The sequence below is a fragment of the Dermacentor silvarum genome, chromosome 2 (assembly GCF_013339745.2).
Source record: "Dermacentor silvarum isolate Dsil-2018 chromosome 2, BIME_Dsil_1.4, whole genome shotgun sequence".
NCBI lineage: Eukaryota > Metazoa > Arthropoda > Arachnida > Ixodida > Ixodidae > Dermacentor > Dermacentor silvarum.
In genome coordinates, this window is record NC_051155.1 from 130,871,431 (window position 1) to 130,891,981 (window position 20,551).

Below are 20,551 nucleotides of genomic sequence, written 5' to 3' on the forward strand. Positions count from 1 at the left end.
TCCTTGTTCCATTGTGCTGTCTGAGCATAGTTCTGAAGCATTAGTGCCTCTCAATTTCTACTTTATTGCCTTAACATGAACAGCTTAATTAAGCAGTGTAGTCTTTAAGTCCTAAAGTAAGATGCAAGCTACAAGAGGTGCCATAGTGAAGGGCTCTTGATTATCTAAGAGCACCTCTGAGGTGAAATTGAATTGAAATCTCACAGTACTATGAGCATTATTGCGCTTCGCATTTACTGGAACACAGTTGTTCCGATTGGAAATTGAACCTACAGCCTTGTGCTTGGCAGCAGAATGCCTCAGACGCAGCGAACATTGTATTCACCATCAAACTACCAAGACACCTTTCAATGAATGGAGACAGAAACAGGTGATCTCAACTCTCTTCTTTTAATGCAAACAAGCAGCAATTTTTTTTCTTTGCAACTTCCTAAACTAGTATTATACTGTATTCTTTCAGCCTGGCTGCTGTGCTACTTGACAGCTGCATCTCACAGAAGAAAAAAAAAGGAAGAAAATCCTACGCGCCATTCCCCGCAGCAGCGGCAGAACTTCGCCTGTACATATGTATAGTGCGGTGAGGAAAAAGGCAGATAGAAGTGACGGCTGCAGTCCTCGCAGTGTCCAGGCATCTGTGAAACAAGCCTAGGGGAACAACGGCACCACAGGGTTGTGGCCAACAGCGTCCTGGGACGCGGCCAGACGCAGGTGCAGTAGGTGAGGCCAAGGGAAGGAGGGCCAGGGGTGCATCACAGGTTGTCCTTGTGCCACACCCAGCGTCTTGAGGTGTGGTCGAAGGCGTGTGTTGTCCACTGTTGCTGCAGCAGCTGGAACCGCTCCACGCTCAAGTAGAGTGGCTTCCCTCGCCTGCGTGCATGTGCCGCATACCCAAAACGTTTTGAATCAACATTTTCATTCAATTCAGGCCCTCTCTGATGGCGGGGAAAAGATGAGAGACATCACCAAGGGCAGCATGGTGCAAACAGTTGAATTCGGTGCTTCCAAGTACAATTTGACCTAGACATAACCAAGCCATTAAGCCATACTTGCAGTAAAAAGTTTGTTAAATCACAAGCTTGTGAGGTCGACGTGTCTAGGTTTCAACAGCAAAAATTACTTCACAGGATTCTAAAGCATTACCAGCACCTACTGATAGCGGCCACCACAACATTGTGCCAGGCATACATTTGCATAATGTAGTTGTATGACATCTATAATTTGACGTACCACATGTATAATGTGATGTGTGCATCTGTGATGATGTATGCAATTGTACATGTGATCATCATCATCATCATCAGCCTATATTTAAGTCCCCTGCAGGACGAAGGCCTCTCCCTGCGATCTCCAATTACCTCTGTCTTGCGCTAGCGTATTCCAACTTGTGCTTGCAAATTTCCTAACTTCATCGTCCCGTCCTCGACTGCGCTTCCCTTCTCTTGGTATCCATTCTGTAACCCTAATGGTCCACCGGTTATCCATCCTACGCATTACATGGCCTGCCCAGTTCCATTTCTTCCGCTTAATGTCAACTAGAATATCGGCTATCCCCGTTTGTTCTCTGATCCACACCGCTCTCTTCCTGTCTCTTAACGTTACTCCTAAGATTTTTCGTTCCATCGCTCTTTGTGCGGTCCTTAACTTGTTCTCGAGCTTCTTTGTTAACCTCCAAGTTTCTGCCCCATATGTTAGCACCGGTAGAATGCAATGATTGTACACTTTTCTTTTCAACGACATTGGCAAGCTCCCAGTCAGGATTTGGCAATGCCTGCCGTATGCACTCCATCCCAATTTTATTCTTCTGCAGATTTCTGCATCACGAGAAAGAAATCACATGTCATCACACCCCACTAAATCTATGATGCCATTATGCTCGTTTACAATGGTGTATTAAGTCACGATAGCGAGATCACTGTGATGTTATAGCTGTATCCGTTCCCTTTAATGACGCCACTGGTACAACACATGCTCCTTTCATCCCTGCCACATTATTTTCACTGTAAACTCATTCCATTTGGCATTTTACTGTTCGAAAAGGCCACTCGAACCTTTCTGGAGCATATCTGTGAGATCATGGAAATTAATGCGGAGCACCAAATGTGGTTTCCATATAGGCACAACAGATGGTGACGCAGCGTATGCCATTATGTGCTTGGCAGTTGTCATTTTTTGTCGCTTACTTGCAACATCCACATACAAAAGGATGCATGAAAATGATAAGGTCACAGTCGCACAATGTTTTAAGCATGAAATGCTTTTAGCTCCCGTTGTCGGCGACCTTCAAGTGACCTTGAGCCAAAAGCCAGAGCTGTTATTCGGGCACTCAAAACGAGAACATGCCGGCAAGTTGCGAGAACAAAACAAGATCATCCAAAACAAGTCAAAAATTCCGAAAATGTGGTCTCTGGCCCCCAACCCTTTGTACAGGACCGTATTACATATGCTAGTTACTCTCCCAACAAGTTACAAAAAATATTGCTTCCGAGTTCTTCCTAATGTTTGTTCACAATATCACTCAAGCTGTAACTTCTAGTACGCTGAAGTTTCATTTGTCATTTCCAATAGCAACGTTCAAAAGGCTGATACAGGGGACCTAAGGCCGCGCATTTGAAGCTGACCACTTTGATGCGACAAAAAAAAGTGGCGACAGACGCTGAGCACGTTGGATTGTTGAAAGAAGAAACGCGGTTGCAAGCGGCGGCACCACAGGCAGCAATAGACGCCGTATGGTAGCCATTTCATGCTTACATCTAGACTCGATTATGGGAGAGCCAGCAACTTTTTATTTCTTTTTGCTTGTCACAGATGCTCCAGGTACTTGCATGTGTCAGGCATGGAATTTGTTAGCTCAAAATTGTGGAACCTAAAAAACATCTGACATTGAATGGGAGCAAGATCAAAAAATTAAGAAAGTTTGTTATGTCATAGATATTGCTAAATCACGTATGTTTATTGAGCTTCAGCTGCAGCGACATTTTGTATAGTTATGACCAACCAAAGACAAACTGAAATATTTACAAAATTTGTAACTTATTCTACACACCATGTATAAATTGCATGTATACATGCATACAGCTGCAAGTGCTAGCTAAATTAATGTCAAAGCACTACACAAGGGCATGGAAAGTGCCAGTGGCACTGACTGCAAGTCGCCTGCTGCAAAGCCGGGCGACTGTACACCTACGGCCTATGTTCATGTGTTCTCTTTAACAGTGGACAGCACTGTACATTGTGCTTTTCTTTACAAACAATCTAAATGGCTAAAGAAAAATGCAACTCCTTCAGCTGCAATCTTCTCCACAATGAAGTCATTTTTCTTGTCACAAAGATGACATTGTGGAGTTCCTAGAAAGATAAACTTCACTGTCTATTTGCACTCACTTGAGGTCTCTGTCCTCTTCACCAAAGCTGTCGAGGTAGACTGAGCCCCAGAGGCAGGCCCGCTTGCCTCGTATCACAATCACTGTCGACGAATTCACCGCCAAGTAGATGGCTGTGCCCGCGCCACAGTTAATGGAGTGCTGTGCAGTGCGAAAAACAGAATATACAGACCAATAAGCTATTTAACTTGCACTCAAGGCCAGACAGAGAACAAGAAAGACCACAAGAAACCATGTTGTAGCATAAAGTGCTTATGGTAATGCCCGATGAGCACAATGAACGTACTGACACTGCTTCTAGGGCCTTGACATGCAACCTGCATACTGTTAACCTTTAAGAACAGACTAAATCTTCTGGGTACTGCATGTAGAGTTCTGTTAATATGTGACAGGGAAAATGCATGACCATACATTTCTACTCATCATAATGTTGTCTATCCCAGTACCAGTAATGCTAACAGCACAATACATCTTATAACCTTCCGTTACGATCCCATGAAAGACCTAGCGGTATAAGAGGTGCAAAAGCCTGCCCGGGCAAAGGAAAGTGGGAGTCGGGAATATATGAAGGCCATTTTTTTTTCATGGCAATACATTCAGAACACTAAAAAAACAGACTAGTAGCAGTGTCTTTGACCAAATAACGGCTATAGCAACTGTCTTTGGGAGCTCTGTCCGTCCACTCATTTGATGCTATATCTGAGATCAGTATTACTCAAGATCAATGCTTGTTCCCTCTCAGTGTCTCAGTTACTTGAAAAAATCCTGGTTACTATATATGTCACTGCCGGCATTTTACTGCAGTGTACTGGCTTTCCTCCTTTAGTAAAGTGTTTCTTTCTAATTATAAAAAACAATCAAAGCAACAATTTTACAATAAGCAGTAATTTTGCATTTGATAAAGTTTGTTAATACCATACAAAATATATTTCAAGTCAAGTTTTAGAGAGCCAAAACTGCTGCCCACTAGTATGTTTGCTGGTGGTAGGCAAACAGTCATGACATTAAATACTTCTAATACCGTATAGAGTCGTGTAAGGGCCGCACCCCCAACATGGCAGCTCAATATGTGTGAAAAAAATTGCCAACCGAGAAGCAATTGCGTTCGGTGCCTCGAAACCGCGTGCACGCATAGGTGAATTTTCGCGTGCCAAATACTTTTGCGTGCGGCTACTGGAATGCGAGAGCTGTGCGTGGACCTTTGATACAATGGTACATCTGGGGATTTGGGGATGCATAAGTCTCCGGCTGTGCTGGCGCCATTTTGAACAACAGGTTCGGTCCCATGTAAGTGCCGCGCCTCATCAGAATTGTGAAAAAAAAAGTGCAGCCCTTACACAAGCCTATACGATATCTTATTTGATTCAATTTACCCTGTGCCACTACTACTTACTCGAAGTAGTCAAGCCTAATGGGCACACTAAATTTAAAAACAATGCTACAGAAGCTTTTGGGCAACAGAAAATCACTGACAAACAAACTACATTAATGACAGAACAATCACTGCATGACACATGTATGACACATTGTCTGCATCCGGCTGTCTATAACTTTCAAATGCATATGTAGAGTACCATGGCACATTTTGGGTTTGATTATTATCTCTTTCCGAAACAGCAAATTTAGAAGGAAGTAAATATCTGTAGCTAGAAAAATTTAAGTGGTTTTGAGCCTGTAAAAAGTCCACAACTAGTTACTGTACAAGCCTTAGTGAAAGGTAACCACATTCAATGGAAGTGCAACTGGAGGCCACACACAAAACAAAAATAATGGCGACAAAGACAACAGTGCTGACTAGGATTCTCCCAAACGCAGTCTGCTTACACACATACTCAATAAGGCCACCTCGTAGAGGGCCCGCTAACCAGAAATGTCTTGAACAGTTCGCACAGCGCGTGCCTGTTGTTGCATGCAGTCTAAATACTTCTTCAGATTGTGACGGCACTTCTTTGAATTCTCGAGGAGTTCTAATGTTTTCCAGATCACACAGAATTCTACGAAAACTATCTAATCACAACAGCTCTAACCATTACCGTATTTATTCGATTATAAGGTGGTCATGAATGTAAGGCAAGGGTGCCATTGGGGGGGGGCCAAGAGAAAAATTTGAGTCCACACACCAATATAAGGCGAAACAGAGTGGCCAACGGATTATCGACACTTGGCGGGGATCGCCTGAAATACTGAATTACTGACACAGCCAGGACACAAAGTGGCAATCATGAAATACGGGGGAAGGGAGCTTCAACACACGGAGCGCGAGTTATATGCAAATTCTGCCTTTAGGCGTGGCTTCACGGCAGCGCGAGTTTCTCCTTATAGTGTGGCTTCATGGCCCTACGGCGTGCGCTGCCGTAAAGCCACACTGTAAGGCGAAATTCGCGCTGCCGTGAAGCCACACTGAAAGGCAAAATTTGCGCATAAGGCGGGCAGTGACTTGAGGCTAAAAATTCTGGGAAAAAAACCTCACCTTATATTTGAATAAATATGGTACGTCTTTTCACGCCCAAGCATCAGGTGCTTCCCAGGTTTTTTTTTTTTTTTTTCTCTCTCTTTCTTGAAACGATAAAGTAATGCTGACTAGCCCAATGCAGATGACAGCCACTGACAGAAAACGGGCAAAGGTAATAGAGGCAGCACAAGTCGACTCACGTGCACAGCCTCAAAGTGCGCTTGCTGGCGACAGCAGCTCTCACGCAGACAAACCAGCGTGCCGCACACGAGGCACACAGACGGGTCCTTAGGCACGCTGTGGCAGTTGCTGCACGCCCGGCTGTGGTAGTACTGGAAGAGCTCGTCATAGCGGCCCGGCAGAGACAGGAGCCGCGGCTGGGCCCAGTTCCACCTCACTGACATCAGGCCCTGTTGCAAGACGAGGAATGCCTTGGAGCATTCTTGCACAGTGCACAATTAAGGATATACCCCTTATAGGGTAGATTCAGCCACCACAACCTAACCTAACCCAGAAAAGATAACAGATGTCCTCAAGAACAAACAAGGAACTCACCGCGATTGCCTAGTGGCTAGGGCATCGCATTGCTGGGCTCGAAATCGCAGGTTTGATCCTGCCTGCCCCAGATGCATTCCGAAGGGGGCGGAATGCGAAAACTCTCATGTAACGTGCATTGGGTACACGTTAAAGAATCCTGGGTAGCAATTTAAGTTCCAGCCCCCCCACTACAGCGTGCCTCATAATCAGATCGTGGTTTTCGCACGTAAAACACAAAAATTTATTTTAATTGTAACAAATGAGGAAACATTCCCGTTCACTTTCTGTTGTCCCCGTGTAAAGTTATGCTTGCCAAACCTGCCGACATTCACCGACTATCTCAGCTAAATGCTCTGCTTTAATAGATGCCCCACAAAAACGGGTCCCTTGCCTGTTGCCTACCGCACACGCTTCGATAACCCCATAGGGTATACTACAGTAGAACCCCGCTGTTATGTTCCCGGGTGCTGCGTTTTCCCGGCTGTTACGTCGTTTTTGGCCAGTCCCGGCACAGCTCCCATAGAATCCAATGCATTGGTAACCCCGCTGTTGCGTCGCAACTGACCGTTCTCGTATCATACGTTGTGAACTGCCACCCTGCGCCGGCCCGAGCGGCCATTTTGACTTTTCATGTCGCTTGGCTTGGTGGCTTGACGATGGCATTGGCCGCCCAAAGTGCCGGGGGCAACAACTATGACGTATTTTCGGTTTCCGCCAGCAAAAGCATGGCCCTTGAGATCCGTATTTGCTATCTAAAGATTGTGTCTATGACGCGTTGTGGCCCTAAAATTGGTTCTGGCTCATAGATGTTCCATATAAAGTCTAAGGGCGATAACGCTGTCGCCGTGCACCGTATGCTGTATGTGCGAGTGAAAGCGTGCGAGGGGAGCTGACGACCGCGTCTAAACCTCGCGCGTGCAAGAAAGAAAAGCAGGGAGGAAGCGTGCCTTCTTCTGTTGCGCTCGAGGCACCAGCGAGGGAGCGAGAGGGGAGGGATAGCGGGTGGCGTTGTACATACTCTGGCATCAACTGCGTACTGCGCGGTGGCGTGGGCTGTATCTTGAAAGCTATCTGCGTTGGGGGCAGAGTCTAGGCAGTGTAGGTGCGTCGGCGGCTCGTAGCTTTGTGCATGCTGTGTGTTCTCGGCGCTCAGTTTGCATTGAAGCGATAGACAACAGCACGAAGGCCACTTCAGTCGCTTCTGCAGCGGTGCTTTCTCACGCCAGCGTTAGACAGCGCGTGTCCGCGCTCATCGAGTGTGATGTGTTCATGTTTGCCTGTGTGCGCTGACACCATGCTTGTTAATATAGTTAATAAGCAAATGTTTACAAGTTCATGTGGACGATAAAACTACTATCCTTACTTTGTATAGCTGTCTACTAATTTGCTATCGCAATCGATGCTTCGGCTTTCCGGCAAAACTATAACTTCTTTTCACACGTAAGAATTAAAATAATATTGTGTGCAGTTCAACACTACTCCCATTTCTCAATTTTTCCTGTTTCTCGGGTCTAAGAGTTTTTTTTTACCGTCCCATGAAAAACGTATCAGCGGGGTTCTACTGTACTATGGTGACCATGCTGCTTCATTTTCATCAAGATACGCGGTGACCAGCGATTAGTGTGGATGCCAAATTTCCACTTGTTTTCTCCAATTGCGATTTTCTCTGCAACCATGTCATCTCTCGATGCGGAATGAACACCGAGATCTCTGGTTCGTGATACATATCATGACTCTTGGTAGACTTACCTGCCCCTTTAATGTACGATGTAGTTTCATGATAATGTTAGCAAGAAATTGAATAGTCGGCATGATTAATTGCCAGAAAACATTCTTCCCACTTACCCTAGCAGCAACTGGGACCCCGCCAGCAAATTGGTTGAACTCGCGGCACCAGGAGCGCAGGAGAACCTGGGGACTCTCGGTGACCCACGAGACACCTGCTGCAGCCAACTGGGGAGGCTGGCCCTCACGGCCGAGTCCCAGAAACTGGCACAGCATGCCCAGCTCGTCCGCGGGGTCCTGTCAAGAGTGGGAGTGCACCAAAAAATGAAGAGCTGCTGCCAAGTGCCTGAATGTCTCAGACAACAGGGTCTCCAGATCAGGACAAAACGTGAAAGAATATACCATAGGCACACAATTAAGACTGAACCAAGAAAGTGTTCCTCAGAAAGGCAGTGTTCCATTTTTGATAGGCTGCCTCACCTTTGTCAAGGTAGCCTTATCACCCTCAGTGCTTTTGAAGGACTACAGACACATCAAAGTGGCATAAACTCTACCCCACACTTCTTTCACATGAAAGGTTCATACTTAGCACGTATGATGGTTCAGAAACACTTTAGGCTATTTTAATTTCATACTAAAGTTGGTCTCGAAATGCCAGGGATGGCGTCATTGACATCACTTTGATGCCGGACACCGAACAAAGTTTGCCAACATCGTGCAGCGACGAACTATGTTGCTAATAAACAGGCAAACAAGAGTGATACATCTCTTTCTCTTGGTTGCACTCACGTGCGACAGCCACAGCAATTTCAGAAATGTAGTTGACCAGCGTATCACACTGTCATGATGTAATCTATCTCTTAGATACCAAAATCAAAACCGGTTTGTAGAAAAAAAGTATTATACAGTTGACTCCCGTTAATTCCGACCTCGGTTAGTCTACTTTTCGCATAATTCTCTTAACTTTTGCTAATCGAAAGCCTACCTACTTTGGTTAATTCGATCCCTACCGACCCGCATATCGGCACCCTCTCAGGCACGCAGCGGTTACTATAAGCTGGAAAACACAAGAAATTCAGCAGATAATACTTCCCTAGGTGTGAGGCTGTTTTATATAAATTTATTTCCATCCTTTAGTGGCAGACGCCCCTTCTGACCGTAAAGAAATAAGTTGCTGCTTGTTTTGTGTCGTGTCATGCTGAGCCAATGTAACATGTTGGCGCTCGTCCCCTCAGGCTAGTTGAGTCATGTTTCAAGTGCAAGAAACAAAGACATTACAGACTACTTCAAGCAATGAAAAAGAGATCTGAATTCGTTCATTTTGCTGCAATTTGTTTATTCGACCTTTCAGATAATTCAAACAAATATTGCAGTCCCACAAGGGTCGAACTAACGGGAGTAGACTGTGGTAGATTATTTAGGCCATTCTGATGCTTGCCAATGATGTGTACCGGACTTGGAGGGCCCTCATTTATACCGCAAAGAAATAAGACACCGGAAATGTCATATCAGTATTCCTTTAACTGTTCACATATGGATGACAAAGCAGCCTTGAAGACGGTTTCTCCTCCAAATGAAACCTTGGCACACCTTTCCAAGGCACTCTAACTTGCCTCAACTTTGCTCCTACAGTCTGATTTCCATCATTTTTGCCTTGTCTCTTAACTTTCTATCATAATATAACTTCTGGGCAATCCATGCCTTGCTGCATAGATTTTTCATTTATAAAGGCAAAAACAGAACTCGCCTGCATGTGACACGACCCTTGCTTACATGCACGTCACCTGAGAGGAAAAATTGATAACGTGGTAGTTACTCAAGTTGCCAGTTCTTCCTGATGTGAAATGCGTGTAAACTGACGAACTGTAACGCAGCACACTGATAATAGTATACTGCTGCTAGCAATCAGCTATGTTACCAGGACCAATTTTCACATCATCGCTGGGCAGATGCCAGGTACAGTGATTGAAACTACTGTCTCACAACGGATACAATGATAACAATTCTAGCTTGAAGAAAAAATAAGAAAGGCAGAAAAACCATTCCCATGTAAATCAGACGTAAAATAAAGTGAAATTCTGGTAAGCAAACAATGCCAATGTGGCCTCTAGTGGCTTGATGCTGGGCTCTTCGAAATGGCCCCACTATGCCACATGTCTGCAAGTGTGAGCGCTGCCCCAGGCAACTGAAACGTAGATGAGAAAGAGTAAAATATAACTACTTTTACAAGTGCAGTTAAACCACGATATAATGAACTTCAATGTAATGAAATTCTCAATATAACAAAGTGTTTATATTTTTATAACTTCTTGTCCATAGAACACCATGTATATTGAAACTCAATATAACGAAGTGTGTTCATACAAGATTTCTATTTAATGAAACTTCACTGTTGCCGTGAAGGAATACCAAGACAATAAATAGAAACTTTGGCAGATGCAGAAGGTCAAATGATTGAATTACATGCAGCTGCATGCGAACACACCTCTCAATTTGCGGCCGTGCAATTGAGAGAGACTGCCGTAGCGAAGTAGCATTATTTTCCGTGTAAAGTCGAAGTGCAATAAGATTCTATCCTGCCCCGCATGCTGTATGCGTTGGGCACGAGTGAAAGCGTGTGAGGGTGAGACGAGAAAGACGGTGGCTTGATGAGCGCTGTCTTCCCGTGCGAACAAGGGGAAAGGGAGAGGGGAGTGAGCTCGCAGTAATGCGATCAAGCGTGCACAAGGGTCCGGGGAGGGACTGGCGAGCAGGTTCTCTTTTTCTAGCCCAGCTGTCGTGGCTGAGCGCATATGCAGCCTGTACGTGAGGTAATCCGCCACGTGTGCAAGGACTGGGCAAGCCAAGAGGGTGTGGCATCACGTACGCTGTCTTCTCGAGCGCTTAGTGCTGGAGGATGCATAATCTTGAGTTTCAGAGACGCGGTAGCATCATTCTACTGCATGTGACACTATGAGCCATGGGGGCGGAATAGGTGGAGTGGACATGAATCGCATGGCTGGCTTCGCTTCGTACCCCCAATGCGAAGATATCGCTGACACGGCATGAAACCGTATCTTTCGTTGCCAACTCTCAAATTCAACAAAATGAATTTTTTTTGCTCATCTAAGTTTGTTTTTTCTTCGAGAGGCCGATAATAAGGAAAGTCCTGCAGACCCTTCCGTGTAAGAAAAGTCCATCGGTGCTTTATTTGCACAAAAGTACAAATTTCAGTGTAACAAAATTTTGATATAATGAAGCAAATTGGCAATTTTACCAACTTCATCATATCAAGGTTTAATTGTAGTAGTAACTGATAATGTGATTTCACACCAATGGCCACTGAAGATGGTTGAAGCTCTAAACTAATGGCACATTCGACTGGTTCCTACGACGCTCCGACTCAGAGTGCAACGATGCGGTGCCCTCTTGAGAATGGAGTCAGAGAAAGACTCCTCTGAACACTCTGAACTATACTCACGCATAACCTACCATGGCAATGAACGGAAATCTACGGAGGCAGAGTTCATGCAAGAGCACTCCTGAAGAAAGTTCCACATTCTCATCCACGCTCGTTTAAGCTGGGGAAGAGAATACATAAACATCTTGTATTTACAACAGCAAAATAAGGCAAAATGCACCGTTGAGTGTTAAATTTGACTTCTTTTCCTGCTTTATATGTTACACGTGTGGGCAAATGCAAAACTGTCGCACCTCGAAGCTACGCTGATTCAGTATCCATTCCAAGAAACCAAGGTGCTGTCAAACGCTGCCAGACGACTTGGAGCAGTAAAAGAGTGCAGATGCTCCGCCATTGTAGCTTTTCCTTCAGTGCCTCGGAAAGCAGTCCACGAGTATAGAGCGCAGCACTCTGAATAAACCAGGCAAATGTGTGTTCCAAGCGCTCGATTTCAACCAGCCAAATGTAAAGTACACCGCCAGAGCACTCCAGAGCTCTTCAATGCAACCAGTCGAATGTAGTATAGGTATACAGTTGAATGTAGCATAGGCATACTAGCCAAACTAGCATCACTGTCGTAAAAAGTTGTGAAAGTGGAACCAAAAACATGTCCTGGTTGGCTATTACTCACAATTGATTAATGGGGTTTTCTGGCGCCAAACAATGGCATGATGTAGTCGTCTTCTTCTTTCTCGGGTTTTACGTGCCAAAACCAGTTGTGATTATAAGGCACGCTGTAGTGGAGGGCTCCGGAATAATTTTGACCACCTGGGGTTCTTTAACGTGTACTACAACGCAAACACACAGGCATTCTTGCATTCTGCCTGCATCGAAACGTGGCCGCCGTGGTTGGGATTTGATCCCACAACCTCGTGCTCAGCAGCACAACGCCTTGGCTAACTGAGCCACCACGGCGGGTATGATGCAGTCGATGGTATCTTCGAGTAAGTACATACAGCAGCCAAAATTGCACCGACATTATACGAAGTGGTGAAAATGGTACCGAAAACATATCTTAGTTGGCCATCATTCATGTAAATTTCATTTATCCATGGTAGTACGCAGATAAACAAAGCTGACAGTTTTTTTTTTACGCACCATGGCTGTGGGCAGCTTCTCCTCGAAAAGGTGCGACTGCAGCAGGGCAGCTATGCGCAGGAAGGGTCCGCACATGGCCATCACTTGCTTCTCCAGCTGGTGACCTGTCAGCTCCTGGCCTCTCTGCCGCTGGTCAACACAAATTGCATGCAAAGGAAGCAAACAGAGCCACATCAGTCTCTACCAAGACAAAAGGCACAGAGCAGTCTCTCAGATTTTCCTACTCGCCGAACTGGTAACTTTGAGTACGCTCCTGAAATGTTCTAACCATAACTTGTGAGCATGAACAGCACGGCATGTCTGCGCCTTACAGTGGCAAGAAGCGACAAGACGGGCGGCGATAGCAATCTCCAGTTCGAATGCCATCTGTTATGCTGTTTGCTTCAGGAGGGCACACACACTTGCCTGTTTTACTTGTGGGGCCCCGTTGTGCACCACAACAAATACCAGGCCACACAGCTACAGGTATTTGCAACCATCGCTTCTGCTTCCTTTTTACGACTATACCTGCCACGTGCTCATAAATTGTCTTCCTTGTGAACTGTGCGCCACGGTGATGTTCAGAAGGCGGAGCGGAGCCTTGCGGCCACGCTTGCTCCGCCGCCGTAGCTTTCGCAGTGCAAGGCATTGAAGAAGGAGCGGAAGCACCACGAAGGTGTTGCTTGATTGCCAATAACCCCACTTCTGATGAACGCATTGAAGCACTTTTTGTGGCAAAGTATTCCTGAAATAGCCCATTTTAACTTCAAATGCATTTCTAGACATCGATAAAAAGTGGTTCAGGGCCCCTTTAAACCGTAAACACGGCTCGTACATTTCAAGATTTTTCCTAAACCTCAACCAGTCGTGAAGCAACTTGGCTGCAGCATTTTTCAAACCCCAATCACATTTTAAACGACAGTAAAAGCTAAATCTATCGCAATCCTGGTTCAGAAAATCTGACATAAGATCTGTAGTCACATGGCTATGAGTGTCATTGCATCCCATGACATATGAATGTAGCGGTTTCGTACCACCCACTGATGGTACACAGTCCTACTGTGTTTTTTTCTTCCTTGCACCTCTAACCTAAAAATTTGCACAAGTCACTTCTGCAAATTAGAATGACTAAATTCCACAATGCTGCCATTGGCTTCAATCACTCTTGGCCTTCTTATGAAGTTAAGTTTAAGCCTGCCTGAACTTTTGCAATGTTAGAAATGTTCACGTCTTAGCGTTCTTACAAGACTTATTATTACAATCCTGCATTTTTTTCTTTCCCTTTGCTAGTCTATAAATCATCTTGAAGTGACCTGCAGTGTGAATTACAGTATAATCTCGAGTAAGGGGTTCCACCTGTGTATGGGCTGCGCTTTAACTTGGCGGCGCAAAATTTCGCAAAAATATTCCGATCCAATCACATTTGTGTTTGGTGTCGCGCGCACGCATCGACGAATTTTCGTGTGCCACTACTAGCTGACAAGAGCTACACTTCGACCTCTGCTGTCCCGGGTGCGGCCATGACTGGTTCCTCCGTGTTCCTCTGTGGCAGCACGCAAATCGCTGGCGCCATCTTTCCTGGCAAATGTTTCAAGACTGCCTCGGGGCTGGTAGGTAGCAAGCAAGGGTTATGCTTGCACCTTCGGGACAGTGCGTTTGTGTTCACACCCACGAAGGCAATTGGCAGAAGCCTGCCAACGATTGGAGGCCCAAGCGTGGCCGGCCAATGCCAACTTCGCAACCACCTATTCTAGGCTTGGCTCGCGACTAGGTGGCTTCTAGGGGCGTAAGTTGCGTGCCATGGTGCACACAGACGATTACCTTGCCCGCTACTTTGCTTCCAGAACTGCAAGTGGTACTACATAACTGGTCTCTCAAGCATTTATGTAACCGATAAAATGAGCACTCCAAAGAAAGGTCAAGACTGCCTTGCAAGATGCCTTGTGGCATTTTCTTTAGCATGTTATTGTTTACTGCACTTTTTTATGTATTATATTACCCTAGCGCTTTTTGTAGTGTCTTAAACCCTTGAAAGTATCTTTAATAAATAAATAAATAAATATGTGAAGAATTCATTTGACTGACTCACCGCATGGGTGTCCATGTCCTCGTCATCAATGTACAGGTTGCCTTGCTCTAGTTGCTCGACCAGCAGGCCGAGCACAGAATCTGCAGATTCCAGGGAATTCTGCAAACAGATGAAAGAGCATACAGGGATCAGTTTAAAGCAAGCAATAAAAATTAACACTGAATTCTATTGCGCATTTTGCCCTGTCCTCTCTTCCAATTATTTACAGGTGGTTGACTGCTTGTCGAGCTATAAACAAGGCAGATTTATCCTCAATGTTATCTTTTCTCATAATTGGATAACATGTAAAGATTCAAACGACGATGTTTAAATGTTTCACAGCAAGTCACAGGCCATCAGAGGAATCATAGTGGAGGCTCTGGATTAACTTCGGCCCCATTAGATTCCTTTAAGAGCATACCTGCCAACCTGAAAACTAAAACATTCGTAAAATCCTGCAGACACAACACCGAGAATTGAGGAGCGGGGGGGGGGGGGGGGGGAACCTAAATCTGAGAATGCAGGCGTTTCTGTGTTCCTCCCACCAGCGCCTACAAACGTTCATACCAGCATCCACTCAAACTTGCCGATAGTTACTCACGTTCATACTTGCATCAACTCAAACTCACTGGCTTCTCATTCCCATTCATACTCGCGTCTAATCACACATTTTGTAACTCCCTCACACGTCTATGAAATCAGAGTGCAGCGGGTTGAATCGGTGTACTGGTGAGCGAGTATGCTGACCTGTGGCTATCACAGCTGATACTGACGTGGCTGCTGCAGGCTGATTGAGCAATCAATTGAATGAATAAAATGAAAGAAGTAAATGAGGGGTGTGGGAAAACAGAACATATACTAATTCGGGAATTTAAAAGTACCATATTCTAAATTACAAAGTTTTTTGGGGCCTAAAGACTGAAGAAGGAATGATTCAAGTTCTAAGGGCAATCTACATACTCATGCTCCTATCTCAGAGTCGAACAAGACACCCACTGGTGAGCCGAGGCTTTTCTGCTTGAACTGGGTCCGTTCCATGTGACCAAGATTACAGCTGATCTGCACCAAGGACTGGACGTAGTTGAGTGCATACAGTGACCGAACCAGACACGTGTAGTACGCTGCAAGAGAAAAAGAACAGGGGGGGGGAGAAGAGAAAGCAGCAGTTTATCACTCTCATTCATAAATAGCGCAATGCAGTCAAAACACAACAGGCAATGACTGACAGAAAGAAAAAGTAAAAAATGAAAGGTTGTCTGCTTCAGTTACCTATCATTATATTCAATTATTTATTTATTCATTCAAAATACCTTACAGGCCCGAAGAATGGGCACTGGGTAACGGGAGCTTCAAAATACTGCATGGTATAGACAGCAACATGGTTGTCATGCCATCATCATCATATCACTGCACCCACTTTAACATCGTCATATCATTGAGATCACTCCAGCATTGGCATCCCATTGTCATCACTCCAGCATAGTCATTTCACGATCGTCATGCAGTTGACGTCACGCGATGGTCGTCACATTGCCGTTGTCATACCATCGGCCACTCTGCACACATTTGTGTTGTCTATACCTTTCAGAAATGATTTGCGTAACATAGAAAATCATCAAGGATGGTTCCTGCTTTAATTTTGTCGTCAATCCGCTGACACTATGACCTGACGCTAATTTCAATAACCATACTTTCCCATTGACAACGGCTCACTAAGTGGGGCAAGATTGAAAAACCCAAAATACACCTGGAAAGATGCTTACAGTTATTATAGAAGCTGAAATCCACGCCTAATGGATTGAAGTCAATAAATGTTCCAGTAAGAAAAAAAAATGTCACAGTTTCGCCCTAAGGGCGAAGCAATGAATGCGATAGCAACACAGCAATGTCATACGAAGTAAGGTGAGCGGCTTTGGTAGCAATATGAATTGTAGTAAACATGAGCTGATTAAGTAAGCAGGTGTGCTGCGGCGTAAGTAGACCGACATGAAGAGAGACTCGATGACCACGAGAAGGCGCGTGTGAAACGGTGGTGTTGATGAGAAGCGCTTCCCGTGGGCAGCGCGTGCGAAGGGACACACCTGTAGCGCTGCACTGCCGACCCGGGCAGCATTGCATGTGTAGTGTGCGTTGGAAAATGTGGCCCGACTATTACTAACTGATTGAACAAGCGTGGTGTGAGCGCGCACAAACAAACATGAATAGATCACACTGAATGACTGCAGACAACGACTGTCAAAACGCTGGCAGCAAGCGCATACGCCGAAGCAACGGGCGAAGGTACGTGCGGTCTATCGCTTCAACGGAAACTGAGCGGCGAATGCACGGCGCATAAAGGTCAGAGCCGTGTGGAGATAAGAGACTGTGCGGGCGAGCGAGCGACGAGCGCGGTTGTTGGCAGAGTAGAAGTGCCCCCCCCCCCCCCCCCCCGCTCCCTCCGGCGCTGGCTTCCCGCTTCCTTGCTTGCGCGTGGGAGATTGAGTGCGTTCGCTCTCCGTGATAGTGCGCGTCCCCGCACGCTTCTGCTCGGGCATACGGCGCGCGGCGAAGATTTTATCTATAGGGAACCTCACGGCGACGGCGACAGCAGAAATCCGGTTGAAGTGTCCATATAATTATAAAAAAAAATATAAATATAAATATAAAAAAAACACTGAATAAAGCATGTTTAGAAATATTTGTAAAAGTTATAAGAATAGAAACACATGATTATCATCTCAAGGTTTTAGTATTCAAAATTGTGCTTTTTCTCACTCAGAATGCGCTTGTAGGCTGAAAATGAGCATTTCATATTGACAGAAGTGAATGGAGCATTTTTATATTTCTGTATGTTGATGGCTCCACACACTCTGGGATTCTTGAGTGTTTGTCCGTAAGAACCTCAAAAGTTTCTATGAGCAGAAAAAAAAAATGCACGTTTCTTGTCTACAACAGCTTGCACAAACTTTTTCTATAGCTGCTGCCACATACATAGGATGCATTAACTTGTGTTATGGTGCAGAAGCTGTGTCACCACTCGCAAACTGTTCACAAGAACTCTTCATAAGCGCTTTTATGTATCGTTACAACTTTATTCTTTACAAAGTGTTTCTCTTTGATCACACACTTGAGCAGAGGAGTATGTATCTCCCTATACAGTATAACCTCATTGATATGACCCATATCATACGATTTACCAGCGCCAACGTTCACGACCAAGAATTAAAAAATTACCCAATACAGTTACCGTATTTTCCTGTCTATAAGTCGCACCTTTGTATAAGATGCACCCCCCTCAAAACGGCAGTGTTTCCTGAAAAAAACGTATATAAGTCGCACCGGTGTATAAGACACACACCTGTTCGCTAGGTAAGCGATTCAAAAAATCACAATGACGTTTCACTCCATTAACGCGGGTCACGTGCAAGCGTATGGATGCCATGTATTTCCACTCCAGGCACATTTCTGCCGTCGTGGTTGCCGCGATGTTCCATATAAAGTCCAAGGGCGATAACATCGTCCCCGCGCACCGTATGCTGTATGTGCGAGTGAAAGCGTGCAACGGTGAGCCAAATCGCGTACAAGGGAGGAAAGCAGGAAGGCAGCGCGGGAAGGAGGGGAGGGGGCGGCTTGTACTCTGGTAGCAACTGAGTAAATTGCACAGCGGCGCACGCCGTATCTTGACAGCGATCTGCAGATGCGACGAATTCGGGGTCAGCCGACTCGCGGTTGGCCTGCCATCTCTTGCATTGCTGCTTTGTCCTTCTCGCACAGCGCTCAGGAACTCGATCACGAGAAGAACGTACCCGCCACCTCGATAGAGCGCACAGAACCTGTAGAAATTAAGTCAACCAGTGCGCTTTGCGTGGCCATAACATCGAATCCGATTTTGTCGGCAGTTTTTCCGAAAAAAAAAAAAACGTACATAAGTCGCACTGTTCTATAAGACGCACCGACGAAAAATTCAGAAAAAAAAAATGCGTCTTATACACTGAAAAGTACGGTATGCTTCTTCCTTGCCAGTTAATATGCTCCTGGTAAACACCATCTTTCAGCACCAACGTTCAGTAAATTGCCAATCTGCAATCGTACGATACGTTTTCCGGTCGCTAGATTCCATATGAAAAAGAAAAGGTGAAAGGTGTTCACAATCGAGATCACCCGCTTGCCACAGCAGCTTCCCTGCAGTGTACCAGCAAATCTTCTCGCAGGTCATCACATGCCACATTTACAGCTACCGCCGCCAACCCTATTGCGACAAGGATCTTCATTTATCTGTTTGACAGCTCGTGTGACGTAATGCCATTGGAAGCTTGCTGCATGCTTTTAATCGGTGATAACCCAAACATGCTGCTATTCCCTGCTGCAGAGGGCACCAAGTAAGTGTCATGTTTTGCTTTGGTGGCATTGTATTCCACTACTACCCACCAGCACCATTTTGTTTTGGTTTCCATTTGCCGTATTAAAACACTACGCAATAGGACAACAGGAAAGCGCGTCTCCATGCCCGAGCCTCACTAGCTCGATGCATGTCGGCATCTCGCACCGCACCGATTCTTGTCGAATGGGCACGTCAAAACTAACAGCCGAAATGCCCCGCCCAAAAAAGCTACTGACCAAGGCTGAATTCGAGAAGTGCACACGTGCGCTTGACCAAGACGCAAGAAAGACAATGCGTGTCTCGGGCCACTCAAGCCCCACCAAATTGGCGCGCATCAGCATCTCAAGCTTCATTTCATTAAAAGAAAAGCAACCAGAATCTACCTTTTTCTAGGTCCAGAGGCAAGGCCAGCATCAGTTCCAGCAGCACAGCTGCAGGGTCGCATACGAACACCGGTACCTTCCTTTCCATGGGTGTCAGGCTGCAATGCACACATGAAACATCATACATCACAAACACACATGGGATGAGCATACCTGCCAAACTGAGGACCTCAAAGTTCGGAAGATTCGGCGAGGGAGGGGGACGGAAAAGAAATACTGCTCTTTATTTTCGGGGTAGGGGGGGGGGGGTGCATAGCCACATCAGAAACAGCAATTTAAAGGGGTTTGAGCTCAAGCTAGTTGGTACAGTTGCGTAGCTAAAAAAGAGCACAAAATAAAACTAGGACAAGAAAGAAGACACTGGACGAGCGCTGACTGCTAACAAAATGCATTATTCTGTGTACATAAACAGCCAACGTCCGATTTTCAAACTCCCTAGAGGCTGCAAAAACGTCTGAAAAATCGGGCAGTCTGAAAAAACAAATGCTTGCCTTTTACTGCCCCCACGGGCTCAAATCGCCACAGGCATGTCCGAAATAGCTCTAAAGGCCTGCCAGTATACTTATGAGGCATGTCGGTGCTCGTACTATGATAGGAGAAAGTGGGTGTATGCTTCTATATTTAGGGAAACATACCATGTCCCGTGACAATTGCCCGTTCCCACCCTTGGTATGCTTCACCGCGTAACACAGCTGTACTGAGGCGAAGCTGACTATGGGGAACTGGCTTTATGCAATGCGCCGTGCTTTCCGAGCTTTGATGCCATTGGCGAGGATTACAAAGGCGGAGTCAGCGCCATTGCAAATAGCGGCAAATTGTTTCAATGAAAAACACAGCACCAAACAGCAAGAAGCTTTGTATTCAACGTTGAAGCCTAGCGTTGCCACGGTAGTGGCTACGGCTGCCAGTGGATCTGAGTGCAAGAGCGCTGGTTTGAGGCAGCAAGTTAATCGAAATGGCAGCAGCTGTGGCTTCGAGTAATGCTGTTTCGGACGCGTGGTCATGGCAAAAAGTCTGGAAAATCGGATGGTGAAGGCTTCTTGCATCCGAAATTTCAGACGTTCTTATACATTGACTCTATGGGGTACGTGGCATGCCGCAAAGACGTCCAAATTATCAGGTATGTCTGA

At 45.6% G+C, this 20,551-nt stretch overlaps 1 protein-coding gene across 3 annotated transcripts in view; it reads right to left on the reverse strand.

The window, feature by feature from the left end:
- Window positions 1–374: 374 nt before the first annotated feature.
- The window catches only part of LOC119441768 (E3 ubiquitin-protein ligase Ubr3-like), a 107,944-nt gene continuing 87,767 nt past the window's right edge, over window positions 375–20,551 (reverse strand). For 2 of the 3 annotated variants that reach the window (XM_037706378.2, XM_037706375.2), the window contains 8 exons: window positions 19,422–19,519; window positions 15,675–15,799; window positions 14,700–14,798; window positions 12,632–12,760; window positions 8,215–8,391; window positions 6,033–6,242; window positions 3,382–3,521; window positions 375–867 (listed from right to left, as the gene is read on the reverse strand). In XM_037706378.2, coding sequence (XP_037562306.1) covers window positions 750–867; window positions 3,382–3,521; window positions 6,033–6,242; window positions 8,215–8,391; window positions 12,632–12,760; window positions 14,700–14,798; window positions 15,675–15,799; window positions 19,422–19,519 — 1,096 coding nt within the window. In that variant the 3' untranslated portion in view covers window positions 375–749. The remainder of the gene's footprint in view (window positions 868–3,381; window positions 3,522–6,032; window positions 6,243–8,214; window positions 8,392–12,631; window positions 12,761–14,699; window positions 14,799–15,674; window positions 15,800–19,421; window positions 19,520–20,551) is intronic. The other variant, XM_037706377.2, reaches the window with a different exon arrangement.